At 49.8% G+C, this 23,645-nt stretch overlaps 1 protein-coding gene across 25 annotated transcripts in view; it reads right to left on the reverse strand.

Annotated features, from left to right (window-relative positions):
* The window catches only part of MSI2 (musashi RNA binding protein 2), a 255,858-nt gene that overhangs the window by 12,219 nt on the left and 219,994 nt on the right, over positions 1-23,645 (reverse strand). For 3 of the 25 annotated variants that reach the window (XR_012631752.1, XM_074890657.1, XM_074890667.1), the window contains exons 11-14: positions 16,455-16,478; positions 15,282-15,344; positions 13,829-13,855; positions 11,578-11,717 (exon numbers count right to left, since the gene is read on the reverse strand). The exons of 2 other annotated variants lie outside the window; for them this stretch is intronic. Coding sequence is in view for 18 of the 23 variants with exons in the window: in XM_074890657.1 (XP_074746758.1) it covers positions 11,578-11,717; positions 13,829-13,855; positions 15,282-15,344; positions 16,455-16,478 (254 nt within the window). In the remaining 5 variants the exon portion in view is untranslated. Of the gene's footprint in view, positions 1-11,577; positions 11,718-13,828; positions 13,856-15,236; positions 15,345-16,454; positions 16,479-23,645 lie in introns of all 25 variants that reach the window. 20 more of the 25 variants (XM_074890672.1, XM_074890665.1, XM_074890660.1 and 17 more) reach the window with 11 other exon arrangements.

The following is a 23,645-nucleotide window of genomic DNA, read 5'->3' on the forward strand; positions in this document are numbered from 1 at the left end:
GCAAAGCCCGACCTGTTGCCTGGTCCCAGCAGAGGTACTGGCTGAGCTGACCAAGTATCTCCTGATTTTGGTTGGCTGGAGGAACCATCAGACTGATTCAGCATTGCCTGGGCGTTGGCAGGGCCATCTCCTCCCCTTCCAAGGACTGCCAGCATTCAGGAACTCTTGGCAGTCAAAGTACCATTTCCAACATGCTCTGAAAGGTTCAGGTCCAATTTACCAACCAATTGCACAGGAAACCATCCCGTACCAGACGTTTTCACAGCTCCGAGACTGCAGCTAAGTGCCTCCAACTCAAGGGTTTCCTCTAGCATAATCTGCAATCCCAAGCATCACCAGGAAGCCCTGTGATAGATCAAGGTCAGGAGAGATGTGGAAAAAATTAGATGTGTCTGTAAGTCACAGCTAACCAACTTTTATCTTCCTCAGCCCCAACGATCCCTCATCCTCTGGGTTACAGAAACTCCTTCTTACGCCTACAGAGATCAAGAGACAGCAGTCAAGAGATGTGGCAGTGACAGGAACAAGGAAGTTAAATGTCTTATTTGCTTCACTTTGAATTTGCTGCGGGTTTTCTTACAGAAAAGGCTTCCAGCCTTTGAATTTTGATCCGTAAGTGAACGCTTGCCTGCAGGCCAGAGGGACAGGCTTTGGGGAGCCTCGGGCTCTACCCTGCCCAGCACCGTGGTGGCTTAGGGAGCATTGAAAATCCATGAGGGAAAGCGAGATGGGGCATGAGACACTGAAGCAAATGTGGGTTCATAAGGCAGCTGCAGAACAGGCTTTTTTCAAATGCAAAGTGTTGGCGGTGGTGGAGTTGGGATCTGCTGGGCACGGCTGGCACAGCGAGAGCCAGACCCTGTCTGAAGGGGCAGCTGGGAGTCCAGAGGCAACGGGAAGAGACGGAGAAATGCCATTGCTGAAAAGGCTGAAAATGGATAAAAGGATTTGGTGCCTTGCCACAAACCACTGCCAGCGTTTAGTATTTACAGCGGTCAGGTTTTGCTGTGGCAGAAGCCAGGGTTTGCTGTACTTCCCTGCTGCAGCATGCATCCACATGTGGGGTCTCGTCTCGCTCGGGGTTGTGTTTGGTGCAACCGTGCCCGCCCACTGCACCCTCTTCTCTACCCAAGCTGCATCTCCTCAAAGGAGAATCTACTGAAAGTCTTTCTGCTACAATAAATACGAATTTGGAGAGAATTTAAACATTCATCCATAACCTCAAGACAGTGCTTCAATGAGCAAGGCTATTTTATTACTAACTCGCCTTGGTGTCCTTTAGCAGAGCTGTCTTTTCCCACACTTAACATGCGTGCAAGATGCTTCTCAACGCAACGTTCGGACAACAAGTGATTTATGTCAAGGAGCCAAGAGCTGGAGCCCAAAATGCTCCTGGCAGCCCAGGCTCACGCAGAGGCAGGAGGCTGGGTGCTACGAAACGCTCCGCTGGGAGCAGGGCCGGAGCTCGCCGCGCTCGCTTATCAGGTGCCTTCTCCTGCAAACGGCCATGTTAACGCAGACCCTGCTCATACGTTAATCCGCGTTCAACAAGAAAGGTCACCACTGAAAGATAAACTCTCTTTCGATGAACTCTTGAGAAATTTCTAAGTCAGGATTCATTATGACATTTGCCTTAGCGAACAGCGTATTACACTAACGAGGATCCAAAGGCCTGGCTGGGGGAGTGGAGAGGGCAGCTGGGTACAGCACAGCAAGTCAGATAGGCTGGAATCCCACCCAAATAAACTCATTTCAGCTGTGAGTGATGAAGGGAAAGAGGGAGGGAAAGGAGAAGAAATGTGAGCATTTTGACATTACTGTCCTACAAGGAGAACTTGCATAGTACCAGGCTCATGGTCAGTCCCTTAGGGCCTGGTAACTTGGCTGTGGTGACAAAGCAATACTTTTAAGCACCACTAAAGTAGGAAACAAACCAGGTGAAATATGTACAGAGGTGTAAGACAGGCACTGCATGGGGATGGCTGTCCCCCCCCGCCCCCCCAGCCCTCATGGCGCCTTCAGTGACAACACTCTTCCCCCTCCTGCAGCACCAAAGCCTGAAGACTTAACACCTTGTGGGGGGAGGACTGGCTCCTACAGCCTCTTCACTGTTAACTACTGTGTTTTTGCTTTGTTTTAACATATAACAAATATGAATATTTAAAAAATTAAAAAAAGTGAAGAACGGTGCAAAAGGTAGTTAGAGAAACTCCTGGCTGCCTTCCCAGCCACAGTGCACAGGCAAGAAAAACCTCAAGTCTGAAAGAAACCACCAAATGATTTACTGGATTCTGGCTTTGAGAAGAGGCAGGATACTGCAGGATGAGGTATAGTGCCCCATTATTACATCCAGAAAGACATTTTGCACTTGAGGGAGCAACTAAGAGCAGAAGGGAGCTGGCTGGAGCTGCCCCAGCTTCTCCCCATCCACACGTCCCTGCCTGCACCCCGCGGGTAACCCCGCGGCAGCCTGTGCTCGCCCCGAAGCGCCTCTTGGTCAGTATTATACCAACACTCCCAGAGACCCGTCTCATGACACCGGATCACCGCCTGCACCTCCTGGAGAGGGCTCCTCATCCCTGGGCAACGCTTCCTGCAGTTACTCCTGGCACGGCTGGAGGCAGAATCCGGCCGCGGGCAGGCTGCCTTTTGATGGAGGCGCTCCCCAGAAAGCAGATCCTGCTATCTAACACCACACGGGGAACACAGCGACATGTATAAAGCGAAAGAAAAGTATGAAATAGCCCCCTGCAAACACGCATGCTTTCTGCATCCAGTTACTGGGTTATTTTTTCAGGAGGAGCAAATGAAGAGGCCGCTGGGCCAGAGGCAGAGGCAGGGCCAGGCGGGCACTGCACGGCTGCCGGCACGAGGGCTGGGGAAAGGCAGCCGAGTGCTCTGCCTGGGAAGGGCCTGCTCTCCCTCCACGCTCCTCGACTTCTAAAGCAGCTCCTTCTTGTCAGAAACTCGCTTCTAATTGCACACCAAAGCTTTTTGTACACCCGGTGTCGGTCACCTCTGGCACTTCTTTCCTCCAAGGGCCTCCTCGCTCCCGCCTTGCCCCACCGGCCCCGGGGTGCCTTTCTGTACAAACAGGCTTCTTGACAACTTGTTGATCCAGCGCTCTAATTTCTGGATGACTCTCTCATCTACCATAAACAGCCACGCACAATTTGGCAGGCATTTCTACCATCAATGTTTATGATAATAACTACACGTGCTTGAAAGCAGCAGGAAATTTTCAATATAACTATCATTAAGACAAAATGCTTTAAATCAAAGCCATTACCCACTACCAAGACTCCAAGCTCACAAGATTAGGCTGTTTTTCTATCTTTATGAAAAATTCATATAACATGCTGCAAACATCATCTTCCAGCTTGAAGGAGTAAATGATATAATAACATTGAACGCTGCTGACAGGGATGGAAGGGGGCAGGGGACGGGGGGGCACAGGGCAGGGAGGTGCTGTCTGGCAGCAGCCTGGGGGGGTGAGCTCCTGGAGAACAGGCACCCCCGTCCCGTTGGCAGCAGCAAGCGGATGGTATTTATCTGCAGACACCACAGCCCGTCGTCCCTCTGCCCCTGGTGGGTTCAGCAGAGCTGCAAAGCAGGGTCCCAGGCAGCCCAGCTGGGACAGGGAACTACATCACAGTCTGGAGTCATTTAATTTGAGTCACTTTGGATTTACTGCTGGATTTTAAAGGAAGATTTTCATGGAAGGAATATCACCTGTTAGCCAAGCCTTCCGGCCTGCTGTACTGCCTCTGCAACGACCCAAGCACAAACGCCGCAGAGGACGTTACAGGAAAACCATGGTGAGTGGTGCAGGGAAGAGCTCGCCCGTCCTTGGGGATCCCATGTGTCCTGAAGCATGAGCACTAATGGCCACGTCGGAGCACGCATGACTAACAGACCTGCAGTCACAGCGTGATGCTGATCCTTTAAATAACCAGCCACAGTATGGACTGCGGAAAAACTTCAACACGGCATGCAAATCTTACATCATTAGTGCTTAGAGCCTTATAAATGTCATTAGCTAACACTGCGCCCTTGTTACAGATAGCTTGGCCAAAGCTAATTCTTTGTGCAGTCACGGCTGAAGCTAATGGGAGCTTGTACCTTGCTTTTCAGGGACGCTAACAACCGGGATGTGATTTACCCAAGACTGGGTGTACAAATTAATGCCAGTCTGAAATAAGACGTTGGTGCTCCTGGTTCTCAGTTGTCTGTTGAGGCTGCAAGAGCGCACAGGCACAGCACTGAGAATGAAATGCTCACATTCAGGCTTTTCTTCTATACCGGTCACCACATACAGCTCCAGCTAGAGGCACAAACATGGTCGTTTGTGGTCAGGCTGAACTATCAGAAGCATCACTTTCTTGTATCTGCACTTTTACATACAGTGTTGTTTTATGTCTGAGACAGCACGCGGCACACCTCAAATTCAGATCAATGCTCGAACTCAAAAATGTCTCAGAAATAATGAGCTGGAAACACGCAGATATTCTGGAGAGTAACAGCATACAAATAGCTCCTAACTAGCTGAGACAGAAAATGGGAGACAAACCAGAAAAACAAATAACCTAGCGTTACAATTAGAGATGCCATTTAGTACATCTCTCGTGGGGGCCTGCAAGGCGCAGCACTTCGCTCCGGCTCTTCCCAAGCAGACTTGAAAAGCAAACACCTCTCTGCAAGAAGCCCGTGGCAGACAGAGCTCCTCTGCAAGTATTAAGAGTAGCAGATATTCTGCTTATGACAGCCGGTTCAGTCCTGACTCTGGAAAATCGAACCGCGAGCTTTATGCCTTCCCTGTCGCCCGACATGGCTCTGTAATGGGGAGCAGCCAGGCAGCCCCGGGTTACTGGCAGCAATTGTCCCTCCCCTGCGGCTATATTGGCCCTGCAGGGAAAAAAATAAAATAAAATGAGTGTCAGGCTCATCAGTACAATAAGTGGTGATGAGGCCAAGAGACACTGAGAGCAGCTATCTGCCGTAACAAGGTACTATTTGTACGTTATTTTTTATCTGCAGTCACACTTTAAAAGGTTGTTCTGCCTCTGCAGCCCCTTTGGAAACAGCTTCACATATCAAAATATCGCAGGGATAACGACAGAAAGCAGTGGGTGGTGAGCTGGTTCCCGGCTCAGCAATTACCGCTGGAAGTGAGCAGAGCACGGGGAGGGAGCCTGGCCTCGTCCTCGCCGCCACCGGCACCCAGCCCCTGCACGGGGCTGCTGGCGATCAGTCACAGCCCTCGGACTTGCACCCGGCAGCAGCCCGAGCTGTTAGGAACCGAGCTGAACGTGTCGGTGTGATAATGGCCATGGGGATCTTGTGGCCACCGGTCCTGATGTGGTCCCAGCACCCTCCCTTTAGCGGGGCAGCACGGGGACTTCTGCTCCGGCACCAGCGCGGATGACGAGCAGGCGGCATGGACACGAAAAGCAACTGCTTAAGCCACCTCAGATGAGGAGAGAGCAAGAGCTGGGCAGTTTCTACAAGCTTGGGCAAGCTAAAAATTCAGCTGGTGCAGGTGTTTTGAAAACCCACCACTGTCCCTCTCGTGCATGCTGCAGGCACGTGAGCAGCACCTGCTTCCGCTACATACTGCGGTTAACGCGTCCCAAGCACCAGCCACGTCTGGAAGCTGTTGATGTGCACCAATTCGCAGAAGAAAAGACACAAAATTCAACATATTCAAGCCCAGCTTTTCTACATCCTGCAGTTACACAGCCGGACAAATAAACGCACTTTCTAGCTTGGCTGTAATTTTTTGCGGCTGATCAATATTTATTGCCTAATCACATTTTCCATACTGCAAGTTAGTGGTGTCACTCTCGTGCCGGGCCGAGTGCTACATGGAGGCCACACAAAGCTTCGCTTGTAGAAGCTGCAATCAGGGAGCCAGCTCTTGTCACAGCCTTACAAAAGGATTTCCTCTCGAGCGGCTCATCTTTAATCATTATAAAAGCACAGAAGTTTAATCCATTTTTGATGTAAGCGCTAATAGCTTTGTGTCCTTGAAGTTCAAAGTGGTCTTCGTGCATGTCGCTAATTAGCCGAGCAAGCAGCCATTCAGCTCCCTCTCATGTTTCTAATTAGATCCTTAACAACAAACAAATGTCGACCTTACAAAGGCTGTGCTACGTTTCCCTCCATTAGTTAAACAGTTTGGGAGGGATGCAGTTCCCATTTGTCTGCATCCCACCCCCCAGCACAGCGCTCGAAGGTTTCGGCCCGGGGGCACTCGGGTGCCTCTGCTGCCCGTTGGAGAGGTTCCACCTTACCGAGGGTGTTTTCCAGGGGTGCTGGGCACCCTAGTGCCGCGGGGAGGGCAGTGACCACCCCACAGCCCCCATGCCCACCGGGCCGGCCACGGCCCAGCTCTGTGCTGCTCTGCTGTCCCTCCCCACCAGCAAGGGATGCTCACCGGCCGTGCTGAGACAAGCAAATAAACCAGAGAGGTAAATAAACTGCCCCGTTTGTCATCTTCCTAACAGGTTTCTCTGTCAGTTTAACTGGTTTTACATTTAATTTAAAATCTGGTGTGCTTTAATACTAACACACTTCGCACCAAACGCTCTGGACTGTTTTCTTTCACTTTTTTTTGGCACTCAGTGTTTGTGATGTGCTGCCCCGGAGCCATTTCAGCAGCACCACGCTCGCACTTTCACGTGCTCGGGTCTTCAGGCAAGCTCCTTGCTCGAGCCCTGGCTCTGCAACGGAGCAGCCCCTGCACCAGGGCATCCCGCAGCCGGTGCTGCTCCCTCGAGCAACGCTGGGCTGGGGAGGGGGGGATAAAGGAAGAGATTCCTGCACCAGGGACCTGCTGCCGTTGTGTTTCTCTCTCACGCAACTAGGAGGCTGTGGATGCTCGCTGTTTCACAGGATCTGACCCCAGCACTGTACCTGCTGTCTGTGTCTGCACATTAAGCTTTAACACTTATTACCATCCACCCAACTGGCAAATAAGGGCTAAAGCTCTGTTGCTGTGCTAACGCAGACCTCTCTCTAATAATTTTTCTATTTAAAATGAAGGAAGAGCTGAGCCAGGCGACACCGGCGCTTTCACCTCGCGCTGGGTAACACGAAAAGCTGTTGCTACTTTTACCATGGGCAACCACATCTGCATTAATTGTTTACCACAGCCCGGACAGGTCTTTTATTAATATTAATGAGTAACAGGGAACAAAAGGCCCCTTTATTTTTAGCCTACTCTAATTGCGTAGTAATTACTCATCTACAAAACAAATGAGCCGAACTCCATTGCCATAGCAACAGAAACTCCGGCCTCCCACTGTACCACATTAACTGGCTATCACTCCTGTTAATTTAAAATTGAAGCCTTTTGTACAATAACAGACAATACAGGAGGAAAATTAAAACAAAACCGGGTCTTTGTTTCGCTGCATATTTTAAGTTGCCGTAGCAGGAGGGCACTGCCCAGGGGACACCTTCCTGCTGCTGCTGGATCCCCATGGGCTGGATGGATGCTCGGGAGCACAGGGGGGTTTATCTGGGTAACAGAAGAGAAATCCAGCCCGCAAAACCCTTCTGTGCAACGATCCTCTCCTGCGGGAGAGTCTGCCCAGGTGCTGCACAGGGAGAGGTGCTGGGCCCTCCAAGGTCACGGCCGAGCAAGGCGCAGCAAGGGGTCCTCCAGGGCACGCATGGCCGGTAGTAACACCCCCCCTCAGGAAAACCCGAGCTCGTCGGCGAGGGAACACCAAGGGAAGCTGCTGCCCAGCGCATGGTGTCTGGGGGAGAGCTGGGGGCACCAGCTCCGCTGTTGGCAGCTAATTCCCAGCCCCTTGGCAGGGGAGGATTTGGGCACGGATACATGAGAGTCCTCATGGCACAAAGCTCTGGTCTCTTAACTATCAGGAAATGCCCTTAAAAAGACCCAGCCGTGTGAGTTTATTATTTTTAAATAGCTCAAGTTTATATACCTGCAGACCAATTTTGCATTCTCTGGCAACTACTAATCCACCACGCTCCTCAAGCTAATCCAGAGCCAGATGCATGCTAACATCTGCTGCAAGGAAAAACTCCACTGCTTCTTTTTCAGTTTTCTATTTCAGAAAGGAGAGAGAGAGAAAAAAAAATAACTGTAATTATGTATTTACTTTTAAAGCACTTGGGGAGAGAATCAGCATGAAAATACTCACAATAGTATGTCAGTAAAATGTGTGCTGTGTCCCATTTAGTAGTTGTTCCACTAATGGGCAACAGCCTCGACTGCTGCCAGGCAGCAAGTTACCCCTCGGCTCAGCGAGCACCTCACACGTTCAGCGATTAAAATGCACGAGACGTACTCCTGCGCTCACGTATCGCGTTGCACCGGAGAGCTCAGGCCGAAGGCCCCATGTCAAACTTTGCAATGACTCGTCTGCATCTTGCGCGGAACAAAGCCTAATCACAATGGCCAAGAGCTCCGTCCCTCCGCTTCCGCTGGGAGAAAGGAAATCAAACGCCGATAATGGGCTGTTGCAGGGTTTTGGGGGCTGGAGCTGCCTGGCGGTCACCCTGCCCGCGGCACGAGGCAGCAGCCGCGCTGTCGCCGCGTGTCAGGAGCGGCAGCTGGGACCCTGGGACGAGCTCTGCCGAGGAGGGTTTTCCCATTGAAAACAATTCTCCTGATTGAAAAGACTATTAAAAGTTAGCCGCTAAATTCGTTAAAGATTAGCTTCCACTGTACTTAAGCCTGCACTTCAGAGGTGGTCACTAATTGCACTGGAGATGATTTATCAAGTGCACAGGATTTTCTATTACAAAATTATTGATTAAAGCTGATGTATTTAACCACAATAGACTTCAGCCAGGAGCCCTGTAAAATGACCGCTGCTGTGGTCAAGGCCTAACAGCAGCAGCACCGAATTGTTTTAGATCTACTACATTTTCTACTTGGCACTGCAGGAAGCTCACTCCCTCGTGGATCAAAAAACCCCAAAAGTGGCATCCTACAGTAATATAAGACAAGACATTTTTGTGTGTAGCCTGCGTTCTGGAAAGGACTTGCGTGATTCCCACCCTGCACCAGCGCAGCGCTTCTGAACTGAAAGAGCAATCACTCCCCTCTCGTTATTTTTTTTTGATTTTGGGGTAGTAGTCAGAAAAGTATCTGCAGTGCTCACAAAAGGGGAAGAGGATATTGCCAGTCATGAGGCCAAAACCACCCACAGGAACGCGGAGTGGCCTCCCCCAGAGCCGCGCGATGTTACTTAAGAGCCGCACGGCGTTTTCACCGCCCAGGTGCTCCCTGCAGAGCCCGGCTGCTCTTCTTTCTGCTCAACACGCGACATCTGTCTCTGCAGCCACCCCTCCCTGACGCCCCACACGGCGCGGGGTCCCTCTGCCTCACCCTCCCTGCCGGGCCACCCGCAATGCTCTCCAGCGCAGGCTGCCTCTGCTATGAAGATAAGCAAAAGATAAAATCTGATGCAGCCATTAATTTTCCGATGCGTCAGCCGCCAGGCTCTGTCACATAATTACCGGCGGTTCCAGCAGAGTGAGAAATTTCAGCCCGCTTGCTGCTCCCAAGTGGTCCACTTGTTAGGTTCTGGCTTTTGAGATTACATAGCTTGGATTAAACTTTATGTACTTTTATACAGTAGAATAAAAGAGGGAGAGCAGTTCCATCAGAGCCGCCGTGCCACACGGGAGTCCTCTCAATGGGCCGTATAAATCCCAAATTGGTTCATCGCTGGATCTTTGAAAGGCTCCTCCTTACGACATTTCTGTGAGCCGGAGGTGGCTCCTCTCCCTCCGCACACACAGACCAACCATTGTCCCACTTTTTATGGCCGTAATTTGCTAACGCTATGGGTGCCTAATGACAAGATTAAATTTTTAGAGCACCTTCTTTAAGTGTAAGACAAGGCTTCCTAAACCCCATGCAATTTGTCGCTCTGCTGACTTTTAGATACACTCCTCACTTCATCATATGCCTGGCGCATTAAACAGTGGGTCCCCCCGTCTCCCTGGCAGATTGAGATCTAAGGGGGAAATTATTCTCCCCCTTGATGCACGAGCGTTTCAGCTCCCCCGTAGCAATAAGGAAAGCAACGGGGGTGGCTCAGATTGCCTTGCGCAGGCTTGCATTGCGTCAGCCCCATCCGAGCGGTTGTTTGGTTGATTTACTTTATGTTCTATTAGAGGTAAGGAGCGGATACAAATCCTTAATTACATTTTGAAAGCCCATTCTGGATATTTTATTTCCTTTGAAAGCGCTTGCTGGAATAAGTGCACTAACGGCTGCCTTGACTATCCCCAGCGGAGCAGGAAGATGCTCCAGCTCAGCACATCTGGTTTGCGGGGACGGCCGGGGGCGCGGGGAGGAGGGAAGGTGTGACCGTGCCATACAGTATCTTTTCTACTCCCAGCAGGATGTTTCTGACAAGCACCAAACTAAACAGATGATAAACAAAAGCCTAATTCGGGATCTCAATTACCATCTGTTAAAATTACTGACTGCAGCTTCATCTGTGACAGAATTTTAAAAGTTTAGCACAGAAACTTGGGCACAAGAAGCAAAGACACTTGCTGGCTCAATGGCAAAGATGATGAACTTGCCTTGACCTCCTCATGCTGGTATTTATGAAATGTTAAATCTTCATTTAAAAATGCTCCCTTAAGCTGGGTGACATGGCAATGAATACAACCCACCACTAGCTCAGCGTCTCTGTTGCGTAACAAGATTTAAGGTTTATGACCTAAAACCCAATTGTTTTGTGTCTCAGGACGGTCTGCGGGAAGCTGCTTCACACACACGGTATTATTTTGATACCCAAATGGAGTGATTTGCGTTTGGCACATCTGGTCTACGACTGCCAACGAATGATTCTATGGGCTAATATGGACGAGTAACAGGCTGATGAAGAAACCATGATTGTAAAATGATTTAAAAAATATCTCAGTTCTTTTTAATACAAAATAAAAATAAGATAATATAGTTATAGTCAGCATTTTAATTCCTAGGGGGTTTAATTTGAGAAAAAATAAAATTGCAAATTTACTATCAGCATAACAGCATGTGCGGGTTCTTGTACAGAGGGTGTAGGTTGCCTACAGCCGGCTTCAATTTAAACTTCCAGATAATGGGATTTAACAAATGCGGTACTATGGATCCAAGCCGTTAGCAGCTCTCTGCTGTATCGATAGCCCTACGCTTTCAATCAGACCAAGGCTCTGCTTTTAACTGCCACGCTAGTTCACGTTGATGATACCTATAATATCAACTCAACAATGCATGTTCTACAACTACATCTACTGCTACCAGTACGACTACTACAGTGCATGCATTTAGTTCAGTCCCACAGATACATACACTCTAAGAACAGGCAAGGGGAGATGTGAAATGTTTTACGGGACGACAGGTGTTTTGTTTTTTAAGTAAGGGAAATTAATAAAAACATCAAAAGAAAGAAAGTGTACAAAAAAATAGAGACATTTCTCAAGAGTTGATATGAGTCGTTTCTTGAACCGTTTCGTCCGAACAAGCAAAAAACATGCAACCAGCTGCTACTAACAAGAAGCTGGACACTGAGAGAGGATTAATAGGTGTGGACAAACCTTCCCGCTGAGAGCGCTCAGAAGAGTGTTTGAGAGGAGGTGTGCACGTCCGAGTGTAAGAGAGGCCGGAAAGTATGCCTCAGAGACACCCTCTCTCACAGCAGCCCCAACCAAGCAAGAGAGAAAACAACAAAACATAACTGCTCACACTCACCATCAAGGTCAGTAGCTCACGTTACGAGATTTGTTATAGCTGGCAAGTATAAAGTACAGTAAGGGGTTGTCGGGGCGCAGGGCTCAAAGGCAGCACTGGCAAGCCGGGGCTGGCGCCCAAAATCCAGATGTGCCGGGGTCGGGGTGGGGGGGAGCAGCTCCTGGCGCCGCGGCACCGGGCCGTCCCACCGCGCTGTCCTGCCGCCGGCCGCCTCGGCGGGCAAAGCGTGCCCGGGGGAGCCTGCGCCGCTCGCCCGGCACAGGCACGCACGGCTCCTCCCGGGAAGCGGGCTGGGTTACGGACGGCCTTATGGGTTTTGTCTCCAGTCCTCAGGGAGGAATAGTTGGTGGCAACAGGTTGGGAACTGGAAAAATCTCAGACTTGTCAATGAACCAAAGAGGAAGGAACGAAAACCCTCTCCTGCCAAATTTTCCTCGTCTCGCTCTCCCGCCAAATGAATCCCCCCCATGTCAAATGCGAGAGAAAAATGTGCCCCCCCCATGAACGTATTTCAAAAAAAGCATTTACACGACAAAAATGTTTTACACGTAAAATATGTCAGGTGAATTCAAAAGAAACGTGACATTGATAGTGAAGTTGTCTAGGAGGAGTTTGCAGCATTCAGACTTTTAAGTTTGCTCATTTTCCGTGGCTCAGGTCCCAATTCATTAAAAAAAATATAAGAATGGATGAGGTTGTCAAAACCAGCTGAGGGTTCGGCAGCACAGCCCCACCCGGCATGAACGGATGTGGCCAAACCCCTCTGCCTGCTCGAGGGACCTCAGCTATCGCCTCGTCACTGGGACGTCAACTGGGCACGTGGTTTATAAAGAGAAGCATCGCTGCGTCCACCCTGCCGGCACGTCACCGGCTGAGCTAGGCCTGAATTTATGAGTGGCACTGAGCACGAGCAGGGGGAAATGTCCCTTTCTGCTGCGTCAGAGAAGAGAACTCGTTTATCCAGCAAGGTAAACTGGGGACTGCATCCTCACGCGCTGTCATAGAAAAAGAAGGGGCGAGGGCAGGGAAGAGCAGGCAGCCAGAACCGGGGCCGGGCGCTGCCCTCGTGCGGGCGGGCGCCGTGCGCTGGCTGGTGAGCAAATAAGCAGGTTTGCCATGAGGAGGAACAACAACACCCCCGAGGTGCTCAGTGCCCATGTGCTGCAGCCTGGGGGGTTGGAGCGAAAGGGCTGCAGCTTCCTTGGAAGACCCAAGATGCAGGCCCGAGGGCGGACGCTCTCCACGGGCGCTCCCCACATTTCCGAGGGGCGGTGGGACGCGTCTGCCCGGGCCGTTTCCAGCTCTTTTCCGTTCACTGGCAGAAAGGAGCCAGTAAGGGCCAAGTGTGCTGCGGTCTGTGCTGTCGGCTTAGGCACGTGTGAAGGAGGGCTGTGCAAATTTGCAAAGGAAAAAGAAAAACCCAACGGAAAAGAAGAAAAAAAAAACCCCAACCATTTTTCTTGTAATGAATCGGGCCCACACACTGTAGCGCAAGATCGATCGTACTCTACTGCTCCTGAATACAATTCACTACCATTGCTGGATGGAAGTGGCGAACCCAGGATGTCCCTTCCGAAAACCGTCTTTGGATGGAAATGACTCTACGTAAAACACCACCGTTCCCAGAGCACGTTTCGCTGCAAAGGTGAGCGGCCGTTGGGCCGGGCCGGTGACAAACCCATCTTCCTCCTTGAGATCTCGGGGCTGGGGAGGGGGGGGCTCTTTTGATTCAGTTTTGGGGTTTTGCCAGTTTTGTGCACACAGGCAATTTTGAGGCTTGAAAGACATTTCCAAACACCATACTGCTCTTTAAACTTGCCAGAAAGGGTGTTGTTAATTTAGGGTTAGATTTAGTTTCGTATTGCAAGTTCAAATAAAAAACAAAACCGAAAAACCAAAACAAAACAGAAAACCCAACAAAAGAAAAACCAAAAAACACTCAAATTAAAGACAAATGATTTTCAGGCACAGAATTGATCAATGCTCAGTTCAGTTGTAATGGGCACCAAAAGCACTCCGATTAAAAAAAATAATAATAATCAGGGAAGCAACGTTAATCCAGCCAAACCCTCTGTGCCTTGCTAAGGGGCAACTCACCAGGTCTGTTTGCACGTAAAACAAAACCTGAAGGGCAAAACATGAGGAAGAGGCAGAAACAATGAAGTCTGTTTTCCCAAAATCATATGCAAAATCAATCTCTTTTTTTTTTTCTTTTCTTCTGTTTTTCCCCCTCCCCTCTCTATGAAGGGGCAGTAGGAGAAGCTGGGAGATGGGGAATCCCCACAACCAGTCTGGCAAGTCACCCCTTAGGCGCTCTCTACATGCCACAAGATGAAACTGGTACAGATAATCCTTTGTAGCCTGCAAGCAGTGCCAGTTTGCATGGAACGGAGTTCTCCTGGTGTCTTTCTTTGGCCTCCATGGCATCAGGCTCGCACTCGAGACACACCTGGGCCTGCGCCCTCCTCGTAACCCCTCACGCAGCGGTTTAGTCGGGTCTTTTCGGCACAACCCGGTTAACCCACCGGCACTGCCAGAAAAGCCACCGAGAAACCCTCACTTCAGGACTACGCCATGAGTGAGCGGGAAAGGTGCCGCCACCGCCACAGCTCCCGCGGCCCCCGCCGGCGAGCCGAACCCGGCCGGGGGCTGCCAGCAGCTCCGTCCCGGCGTGGTCTGGGCAGGCCGGGGAGCCGAGGCGGCGGCGGGCGCTGCCAAGCCAACAGCTCACTGGTGGCTGTGCTGAACGCTTCATTACCTGAGCAAAGCGCTAATTCACGTCTTGAGCTAAATTTAAAACCTAAGGTAGTAACGGTGATTGGCTACGATTTATTTATTTCCCTTAAGGGGAAAAAAATAAAAGTTTTCAGAAGGACAGGAAGAAAAGCTTTGACGTTCCTCATGAGAGCAGGCTGGGGTTGGAAGCGGGCAGGGCCGGTGACCGGCCAGCCGCGCCTGGGTGCCAACAGCGCGAGCGGCGGCCTTCGCCCCGCGCAGGCAGAAGACGCCGTCCCCGAGGGGACGCGGCCCCCTCGCCGTGGGGGTGCCCGTGAAGGCCGACCCTCGTGCTGGCTGCAGCAGAGGAGGCGAGAGCGACTCGGCACGGCGGGAGCGCCCAGGCCTGCCGTAGCCTCAACCCAATGCCAACTTTCCATGAGAAACGAAACCTTTTTTTCAAAAACACAAATTAATTTCTTCGGGGTGTCCTTTATAACCTCGAATTTAAACCAAAGAAACAAAGAAACCAACATAATAAAGGAATAAATAAAGAAACAAATCAGAATATCTACCCTGGTTTTGGCAGTTCTTACGCCAATCTCCTGCAAGGTGCTCCAGGCCCCGTGGCCTCTGCTTGTAGTTTGGGTTTGGTTTGGAACTGATTATTTATTTTTTATATAATTTTTCTTTTTTTATCGTTTGTTTTCAGGTCCCCAGGATAAGTGTGAGGAAAATCAGAGAAATGATGGAGAGCTGCAGCCACACAGAATACCGACAGAGCTTTTACCTGACCCTGCACTCTGAGGGTTTGCTCTTCCACGGGCCCCCCTACCTGATCCTCTTGCTGCCGCCACGGCTGCCGCTGCTACTGGTCCATAAGCCGCTGCCGGAAAACCTGGCCGTGGAGAAAAGGAGAAGGGTAAAGAAAGAAGCCAGCGGGTACCGTGAGTCTCTGCGGGGCGGCCGCCGAGGGCACGGCGTTTCCAGAAGTCGCCGTCCCGGCTCTCCGCGCCAACAGGTGCCGTTTTTAGAAAGAGCTGAGCCCTCGCCAGGTGCCCACTGCCGGTGGTCTCCGCCGGCACAAAGGTGGCCCAAATCCCCCTGGCAGAAGAGGAACGTGGCCACGGCACGCTGTGGAAGCCGAGGTGCCGGGGCGGACAGACTGGCGGCAGAGCCTGCAGCGCTCAGCTTACATCTCCGTCCTCTCAAACGGCCAGGGTCAGACCGCTCCGCAAACAACGGGGGAATTCTCTTCTTTGCTTATTTGCAAGTGATAATAACGTGCTGATCTACAGACATAGCAGTAATGGAAAATATGAGGAGGTCCTCATGTCAAGATCACAGATTTGCTGGGATCAAGCAGAAAAAATTCACTGGAATGTAATTTAAAAAAGAAAGAAAGAAAGAAAAAAAGCTCTTGAAAGCAAAACAGCCGCAGATCAAGGAGCTCTAAGACATACACCCTGCTACAGGGGGACCGAGCCCTTACAGATGAATGAAATGCTGCTAGCAAGATTGCAGATTTAGTTTCTTTACTTAATTAATATTCAAAAGATCTGCCAGAGGCTCTGACTTCAAGTATTTTAAGGGGGCAATGGCAAGGTCCAGGGGATCAGCAAGAACCCCAAACCCCCTTGCTGCAGAGCCAGCAAACCCCTCGGAGGTTCCTGGTGTCTGGGGAGCTCCGACCGCTCCTGGTGCCCGACAGGACAACCCCAGGGGTAGTCACCACCACGGGATCTGCCCCTTGAGCGGGCTCCAGGACTTTGATCACAGCTGCTTTGCAATGCTGAAGAACCACAGAAAAACAACTGAGGCAGCAGAAAAAGAGAACAGTGAGCTAGAGGAACGGGGAGAGTGAGACCCAGAGAAATCAGCAGACTACAAGCCCGCTACCTCTAGCACTATTGTCTCAGCTACAGGTAATCTACCAGGGGGAAAGGAGCAGAGAACTAGGCTAGAGTGACTTGAAGCTACTTAAAACATCAATTAAAAAAAGACATACTTGCATTTAAATATGGTAATAGGGCTGTTGGGGGAAAAAAAAAATAGTATAGGTAAATGTATGCACAGCTACCCCAGGCTGCTGTCTGCTCCCCATGCGCAGAGCCCACGCACCGCGCAGCAAACCCTGCTCCTGAATGCTGATGTGAATCTGTTTGTTTTTATTATGTTGATGAACTGCTACAACCTCTGCAGAGTGGGAAGAACATCCCGAGTGGGGAATGCTATAACCAAACACCCAAGCGCTAAATTCCCTCTTGCTGGTGATGGAGCCATCGAACCCGGTTGGGTTCCCTGACATACATTTAGGGCTGGAGCTGCGATATGCTGGAGTGAGAAGACCTCGGTGTTAGAGTCAAACCAACCTCCAAACAGCAGAGAAAGAACCTGCAAGACAAGGGCTGAGGCTCTGTGGCTTTGTTTTCATGCACAGCCGGGCTTAGGCCAAGCCCTGAGCCCTCCTGCTGTGGGTTAGGCAGGAGCAGAGTTGGCACTGTCCCTACAGCCTCTCCTCCCCTGGTCCCTGCCCACCACAGCGTGTGCCCCAGGAGCAGTGTCCTCAGAGCTCCCATGGCACGTCCAGGACCAGCTGGTCACCAGAAAATCTCTCATGTGGAGGTTCCAGAGGCTCCCTAAACCATCCGTAAGGGATTGGTGGAGCTGTGGATTTTCCACGGAATAAAACACCTCTGCCAAAACCAATCAAATACCCTTCAAATCACCAAGCACCCACTGAAAGCAGCATATAAAACCGGGCTGGAAAGTTTGTTTCCCTTGTTCAACTGCCAGGGACACTCAGTATCTATTTGAAATGCAGGACAAAAAGTTTTGCCATGCAAAAGAAGAACTAAATAACAAGGGTGGAGAAAGCACTCCGCGGAAAAAGCCAGAACAAAGGATCTGTGATTGTATTCCAGTGGACAGATGTGTGAAAAATTAATCCCCCCATCCCCAAAGAAAGCTATTATCCCAATTCTGAGATAAAAGCATCAGCGCGACATGGCACTCCAAACAGCTCAAGTGTGATCGGCTGCTCGCGCCCTGCCCGGGGACGCTGCGGCCGGGCGGGCAGAGGCGGAGCGGCAGCGGCACGGCCCTTACGGCTGCGGAAGCGGGAGACGGGAACAGGGATGGATTATCAAGATCAGCAAAAACCTGCTTCCCAATACAGACTTGGAGCCTGGCTCCACCACTGGAGGATCCCTCCATCAATCCAACATACGGAAAGTAATCAATCCCCCACCCCTGAAATTACCTTTGCCAGGCACTGCATTAATCAGCTCGTTCAGCTGAAAACAGATTTCCCCGTCACCGCGCTGTCCAGAGGGCTCACAACTCTGCTAACTTACTTTTGCACTTATGTGGCTGTTTGCTCCCGAACCTCTCAGCAGTGATCGGCAGCTGACGCCGTCCCCACGTCACAGATGGGATAAAACGAGGCACAAAGAAGCAAAATGACTTGAGAAAGACATTTGCAGACAGCCAAGGGTGCAGCCGGGCTCTTGAGGTTTCTGGCCTCAAGCTCCACCACTGATCTCTGTAATGCCCCTTGTACCAACCCTACAGCATTTTTTAAGCACTTTGGTCACACTGTATTATTATTGTTTATAAATTTCTACATCAGTGAAGACTTTAAAGAATAGCACTAGTGACAGTACAATTAATACTGAACCTGGTTTGTGTACTGCAAGAAACTTCTGCCTCTATCACCCTGTGTTGTTGCACCATTTTATTAACATTTCAGAGCTGAGGTATCTGCAGCTCTTTAGTGAAGAGGAAAGCATTAGCAGCACTTTTGCTGGTTTCCAGGCCCCCAGAAGGAACCTGCTTGTTCACAGAACCTCTTGCTGGTCCCCCAGACCAACTCTGGCGAGGCTGTGTGTCTGCATACTCCCGCCCCTGGCATCAGGGTTTAAAACAGGGCGAAACGCAGCCGCTGGGTCCCCAGGGACACCTCCGAGGGCTGGAGCAGGGGGCAAGGAGAAGTGTTAGCTGGCAGAGCCTAGCGAGTGCCATGCCCTCAGCAGTGCCCAGGAAGTGCAGGCTTCTCCGGGAGACAGAGCAGTGTCTTTGGGGACACAGGACTGCTGGCCATGGGGGACCCCTGGGGCCATGGAGGGCTCTCTGCACCCTGCAGCCAGCTGCCGAGGGGCCTGCACGCTCCCAGTTCATTTTTGACAGGCGGCTTGGAGATAACTGTGTGCCAGGGAGGGGTGCCCAGACCAGAGCGCCTTGAAATCAACGGGAGCATCGACCGTAGCGTGCTCTGGATCCCACCCCCGGCCAGGCAGGGAGCGCAGCCGGCGCCAGTCCGGCTCCTCCGAGCCCTCTGCTCTCTGAAGTCAACTGGAAAATCAAAAGGGGTGGAGGGAGAGATCAATTCATTCATCATGTTTGTTTAAGGCACTCCAACTCCTGCTGAAGCCTTGTCCTTCTTTGTGTAGCCACTGCTTATAACTGCCTAGAGAAAACAAGATACCAAAGCTGTTCAAAGGGACAAAAGTGCCCACTTTAGGCATTGCAATTAGAAGATATTTTACAATAAATGGTTTGCAATGGGCTCGCACACTGTCCAGGAAAGCCCTGAGGATTCGCATCAATTTCATGCTCTTTTATTGCTCTGAACGAGCCAAAGCCAGTATTTGGAGTTCAATTTTTCACAGATAAATTTTTCTGCTTCCTGCATCAATAGTTTCACTTTAAATACTGAAGCAGCCTCGTGCGAGGGAAGATGGACACATCTGGTTTTAAATGCTTTGCCCTAAGGTCACTGATTTAGCCAACGCCTGGCTGCAAGCAACTGCCTTCTCCAAGGCACAGCTGAGTTTGGGAGCGGGGGGGATCGGGGGGGGGGCACACACCCAGAGCGGCAGGGCTGGATTTGGGGGGGCAGCGCCCAGCCCCGCCGTCTCGCACCGAGCAGAAAACACCAAGAGCCCGGGATTTAGCGGATCTTCCAGGGGCTTTGTAAACAAATCTGGCGAGAGCTACGCTGCGAGAGCAGGGCCAGTCCTTACGGGGGACCCGAGGGGCTCGAGGGCTCCCGGGAAAGGGCACACTCCCTCCCCAGGCCCCTGCCCCGCCCCATCTCCCACTCTGGTGGGATCATCCCCTGCTCAAACCACCGGTTTCTCCTTTACCCCAGCCTGAAACTGGATACAAGGCAACCAGGAGCGAGTGAAAAACCCAAGAGCCATTTCACACCTCCCTCGCGTGCAGCCCTCGCTTTCTCTATGAGAAATCATTGACTCCTTCGGTCCCGCTGTGCTCTGTTCAGCCCCTGAGGACCTCTAATATCTCACATCCCCAAAGGACACAAGACCCTGTCCTCTACAAACAGCCAGACCATAGGAATCAAACCAAAAAGAAGTCACAAAGATCTTGAAATTAGTTCTTAAATCAAAAAATATCACACAAAGAATTTTCTCTGCTTCTAACGGCTAAAGCACTTGGGGCACACGAGGTCATGTGTTTAGACTTTAGCAATAAACACAGGGATTTAAACCAAGAGTAAAAACGGAAGCTGAGATGCTCAAATTATCGCCTGTCTCCAGCACTGAACTTCATAAAATAACCAAAATTATGGGACACGCATGGAGAATAAAATAAAAGCCACCATAAAACTGCGCCTAGCAAGCAAAATCCTTCCTCTCTGTTCACGGATTGTTTGGAGTATTTGCAGACATTGGCAGAAAAGCTCAATACCGCTGCTCGGTCTCACACAGCCCCTGCGTCTCCGTGCGGGGCGTTTCGGAGGACCCTGCACACAAGGGGATGGAGCTCTGAGGCTCTATCCCCCCCCCCAAACACTTTGCCTCTTACGCCGACGGTGCTCCCCAGCGAGCTGATCTTTACACCGGTCACTTAGGAGGTTCACTTGATCTCCCAGGAAAAAAGTGCAAAGTCTGGACTATAAAATCATCTGCAGGTTGAGTGGGAAAAGGCGAGGGGGAAACTGATACCCTCTTTTCAAACAACGTTACCAGCAGCTTTGATCAGCACAGAAAAGCTTCGTGAGGCTCACAGCTGTCATTTCAAATGGGTTCTCGCTTGCATTATTCTTTCCATTAGGCAGTGTTATCCTCTTTGTAGGATCTTTAGGCTTCATTTCAAAAGTATCAGAGACTCAAAACCATGAAGCAGAAGAGCCTGGTAGCTTTTTTTTTTTTTTTTTGAAGGCAGGCAGGCGTGGGTCCAATTTACTGGACAAAAATGTAGTCTTTAATGGTGAGCACGCACAAGGGAAAGCTCCATCCCAAAACAATCCCTTTATGTTTAAAACCTTCACCTTTCAGGCCTGTCTCAGACTCCCCCTCCCTTTCTATAAAGAAACAAGAATGAGAGAGAAAAAAACCTGCTGCCATTTCAAGCTTTAGATTAACAAGTAAAAGCTCAGTATTTAGAGAAGAATATACACCCGGAGAAATCAAATTTCATCTAGAATTGATGTTGGATTCTACCAAATCACTCACAACTCGCTACCACAGTTTAGTAGCAATTAACTCTTTGGGATTTGATTGAAGACTCTACCGAAGCTCTCCCCAAGTCCACAGGACGTGAACGCGGAGGGAGGGAGCTACAAGCCCTGCTTGGAATGTCTCGTGTTTCCCACCAGTGACCCTGGTTTGTCTTTAAAGAAGCGGGAAAGCGCTGGCTGTGCAAGAGCAAACAGCAGGGACCAAGCAAAGGGCAGGGCAGAGCTCCGTGGAAATGGAGAATTTCTTTCCTAAGCTTTTGGTCAATTCTAGAACACTTTTAGCATCTCCAAGCCTGCTCAGAGTCCTTGATTGTGAGAGCCCCATTAAGTGTTTCCCTTTGTCTTTATATGCTGTGCTACATCAAGCTTATTAAAATCTATTTCACCAGGTCAGAAAATTAGCAAACTTCAGATACAGCACATCACGCATAATGGCAACCTCATTAAGCAGCCCACTGCGTTATTCAAGGCACAGTCATCTGCTGCTTAAAATGTACGGTGCGTGGCGAGAGTTTGTGGAATTCTCAACGTCAGACACCAGTAATGCGCTTCTCACCGGATGCGTGTTTGCAGATGGATGTTATTATGAACAAATATTTCTGCTTTGGAATTTCAACAAAACAATAAAACCCAAATATAGTTAATTTAAAATTTGGCACTTCCACTTTATGTACAGTAAACGACCCATTTTTCAGCTGTTTACCACTCTCAGGCCACGGTTTTTAAAATGAGAATGATGCACTTTTGCCCAGTAATTACTTTATGCATCAGTGAGACAAAGCCTTGTTTGTCTCCAAATTATCATTCCGTGTCGTTTCAAGTGTAATAACCCTTTCGCAGTTATTTCACTGTACAGAAAACTGGGAAACTTCTCAAAGGCAAACAGTTTGTTCTAAGAAAACTATTTATTCAAGAAAATGCAAACCAAAAAGCAAAAGCTGGCAGCTGATTTAGTTTCACTCCTCTTAAAAACTATTCCCTTCCTACAGCAGCTTCAAGGTGCCCGCTACACTTCTCCAATGTGTCCTACAAAAACTATACCTCCCGCCATCCAACCCTGGAACTCAGGATGTAATTTGGGTTCTCCCTAAATTAGTAACTGGTGAAACACGGAGGATTATGAGCTCCAAGTGAATGCAGCTGATGTGGATGAAAGACGATCTCAATCAAATCGCTTCCTAAAAGCAAGTAATTCTGTTTAATACTAAGTTGATCGCTCCAATGAAAGCATTTCTCATTTTAAAGCCCAAAGCCAAACATTTACTATCGATTTTTAATAAACAAGGTAAGTATAAATGAAACGATCACGGCAGGGGGAGGAATACCCGTGAATTCACTGTACCCAAGCTGTCACACAGCACAGAAGCTCTGAATTTCAGTCACCTGCTGCTGAATGAACAGGGGCAGGTTAGATGGAACCACATTAAGGCATATATTTAAAGATCAGCAAAGTGGCACTGATTTGCTTCAAGCCTCATTTCAGTTGCTTCGATGGTATAGAAAATGAGTTATTTGGTTAAACCACTTGCTTAAATTTTTATGAATGATCTAAACTATCTGGATAATTATTATTAAAAGACAGATCCTTGACAATGAACAAAGGCATAAAAAGAACTCATGTCTGGAGGCTGAAGCTGGAAAAATTCAACGCAGACAAGAGGCAACTATGTAAAAGAGAAGACAATTAATCAGAGAACAAGGTTATCAGAGGGCAGGGAATTCTTCACAACCTCCGTGTGTGGAAGTCGCGAGTGAGTGCCCCCCTCAGAGACACCGCAGCTCACCGAGCGCAGCAGCCGTCGCTGGCGAGACCGGCCCGCTGCCGTGGTGCAGGAACTGCCCCCGGGTTCATCCCCCACGTTATGAAAAAGGTCAGAGGTTTGTGATGCTGAGCCCAGAAACCTTCAGGGCATCACTGCCACGACTACATTTTCCTTCTACATACCTTCTGGGCAAAGGAAGGCTTGGGAGCCGCTTCATTATCAGCTTGAAATCCTACTATTCTGATTGAAAAACATTCACATTTGAGTATTTTTGTGCTTTAAAGAGATTAATCTCTTCAAGTTCTTTGCAACTCCCAGCTCCCAATTTTTAACAGCTTTACAGTTAAAAATTGTAGCTACAGAGGCATAAGGCATAAAAGCAGGCTAGCCGTCACACTCCGGCTAACTCAGACACGTAGAATTCCTTCCAGAACTGGCATTACCAGGCCACGTTCTTCTTTCTATAGGGTTATCCATGGTTCCTTCCATACATGTGTGTTTGCGTTATGCCTCTTTACTCTTGTGAATAATTATTCTCATTACACTTCCCAGCTGCAGCAGCTGTGGCCTGTTCGCAGCAGAAACCATCGCTCTGGAGCTCTGTTGCTGTAGTATCACCCCGAAATGCAAAGAGCTCCTGAGAGACTGGTAGGTTTGGGTTTGGTTTTTTTTCTTTTCTCTCCTCCCCGTCCCTTGCGATCACTCATTTTCAGGGCAACGACCCTGAAAGTTTTAAAGCCTGTCTCAAACTCCATGCATGGATCAGCGAGCAGTTGGGAACAGGACAATCAGCGTTTAAGTTCAATGTTCAAGATATTCTTATTGCTCAAGCAGTTATTCAGGGATCAGTAGAGAAAAAACCTCATGAAGGCGCTGGGCAGTTTGGTCCTTGGCCAGACATGGGGAAACCGTAAGGGCAGCCTCACTCGCGCAGAGGTGGCGGGGCAGGAGA

Source organism: Strix uralensis, chromosome 20 (assembly GCF_047716275.1).
Source record: "Strix uralensis isolate ZFMK-TIS-50842 chromosome 20, bStrUra1, whole genome shotgun sequence".
In the NCBI taxonomy this organism is placed as follows: domain Eukaryota; kingdom Metazoa; phylum Chordata; class Aves; order Strigiformes; family Strigidae; genus Strix; species Strix uralensis.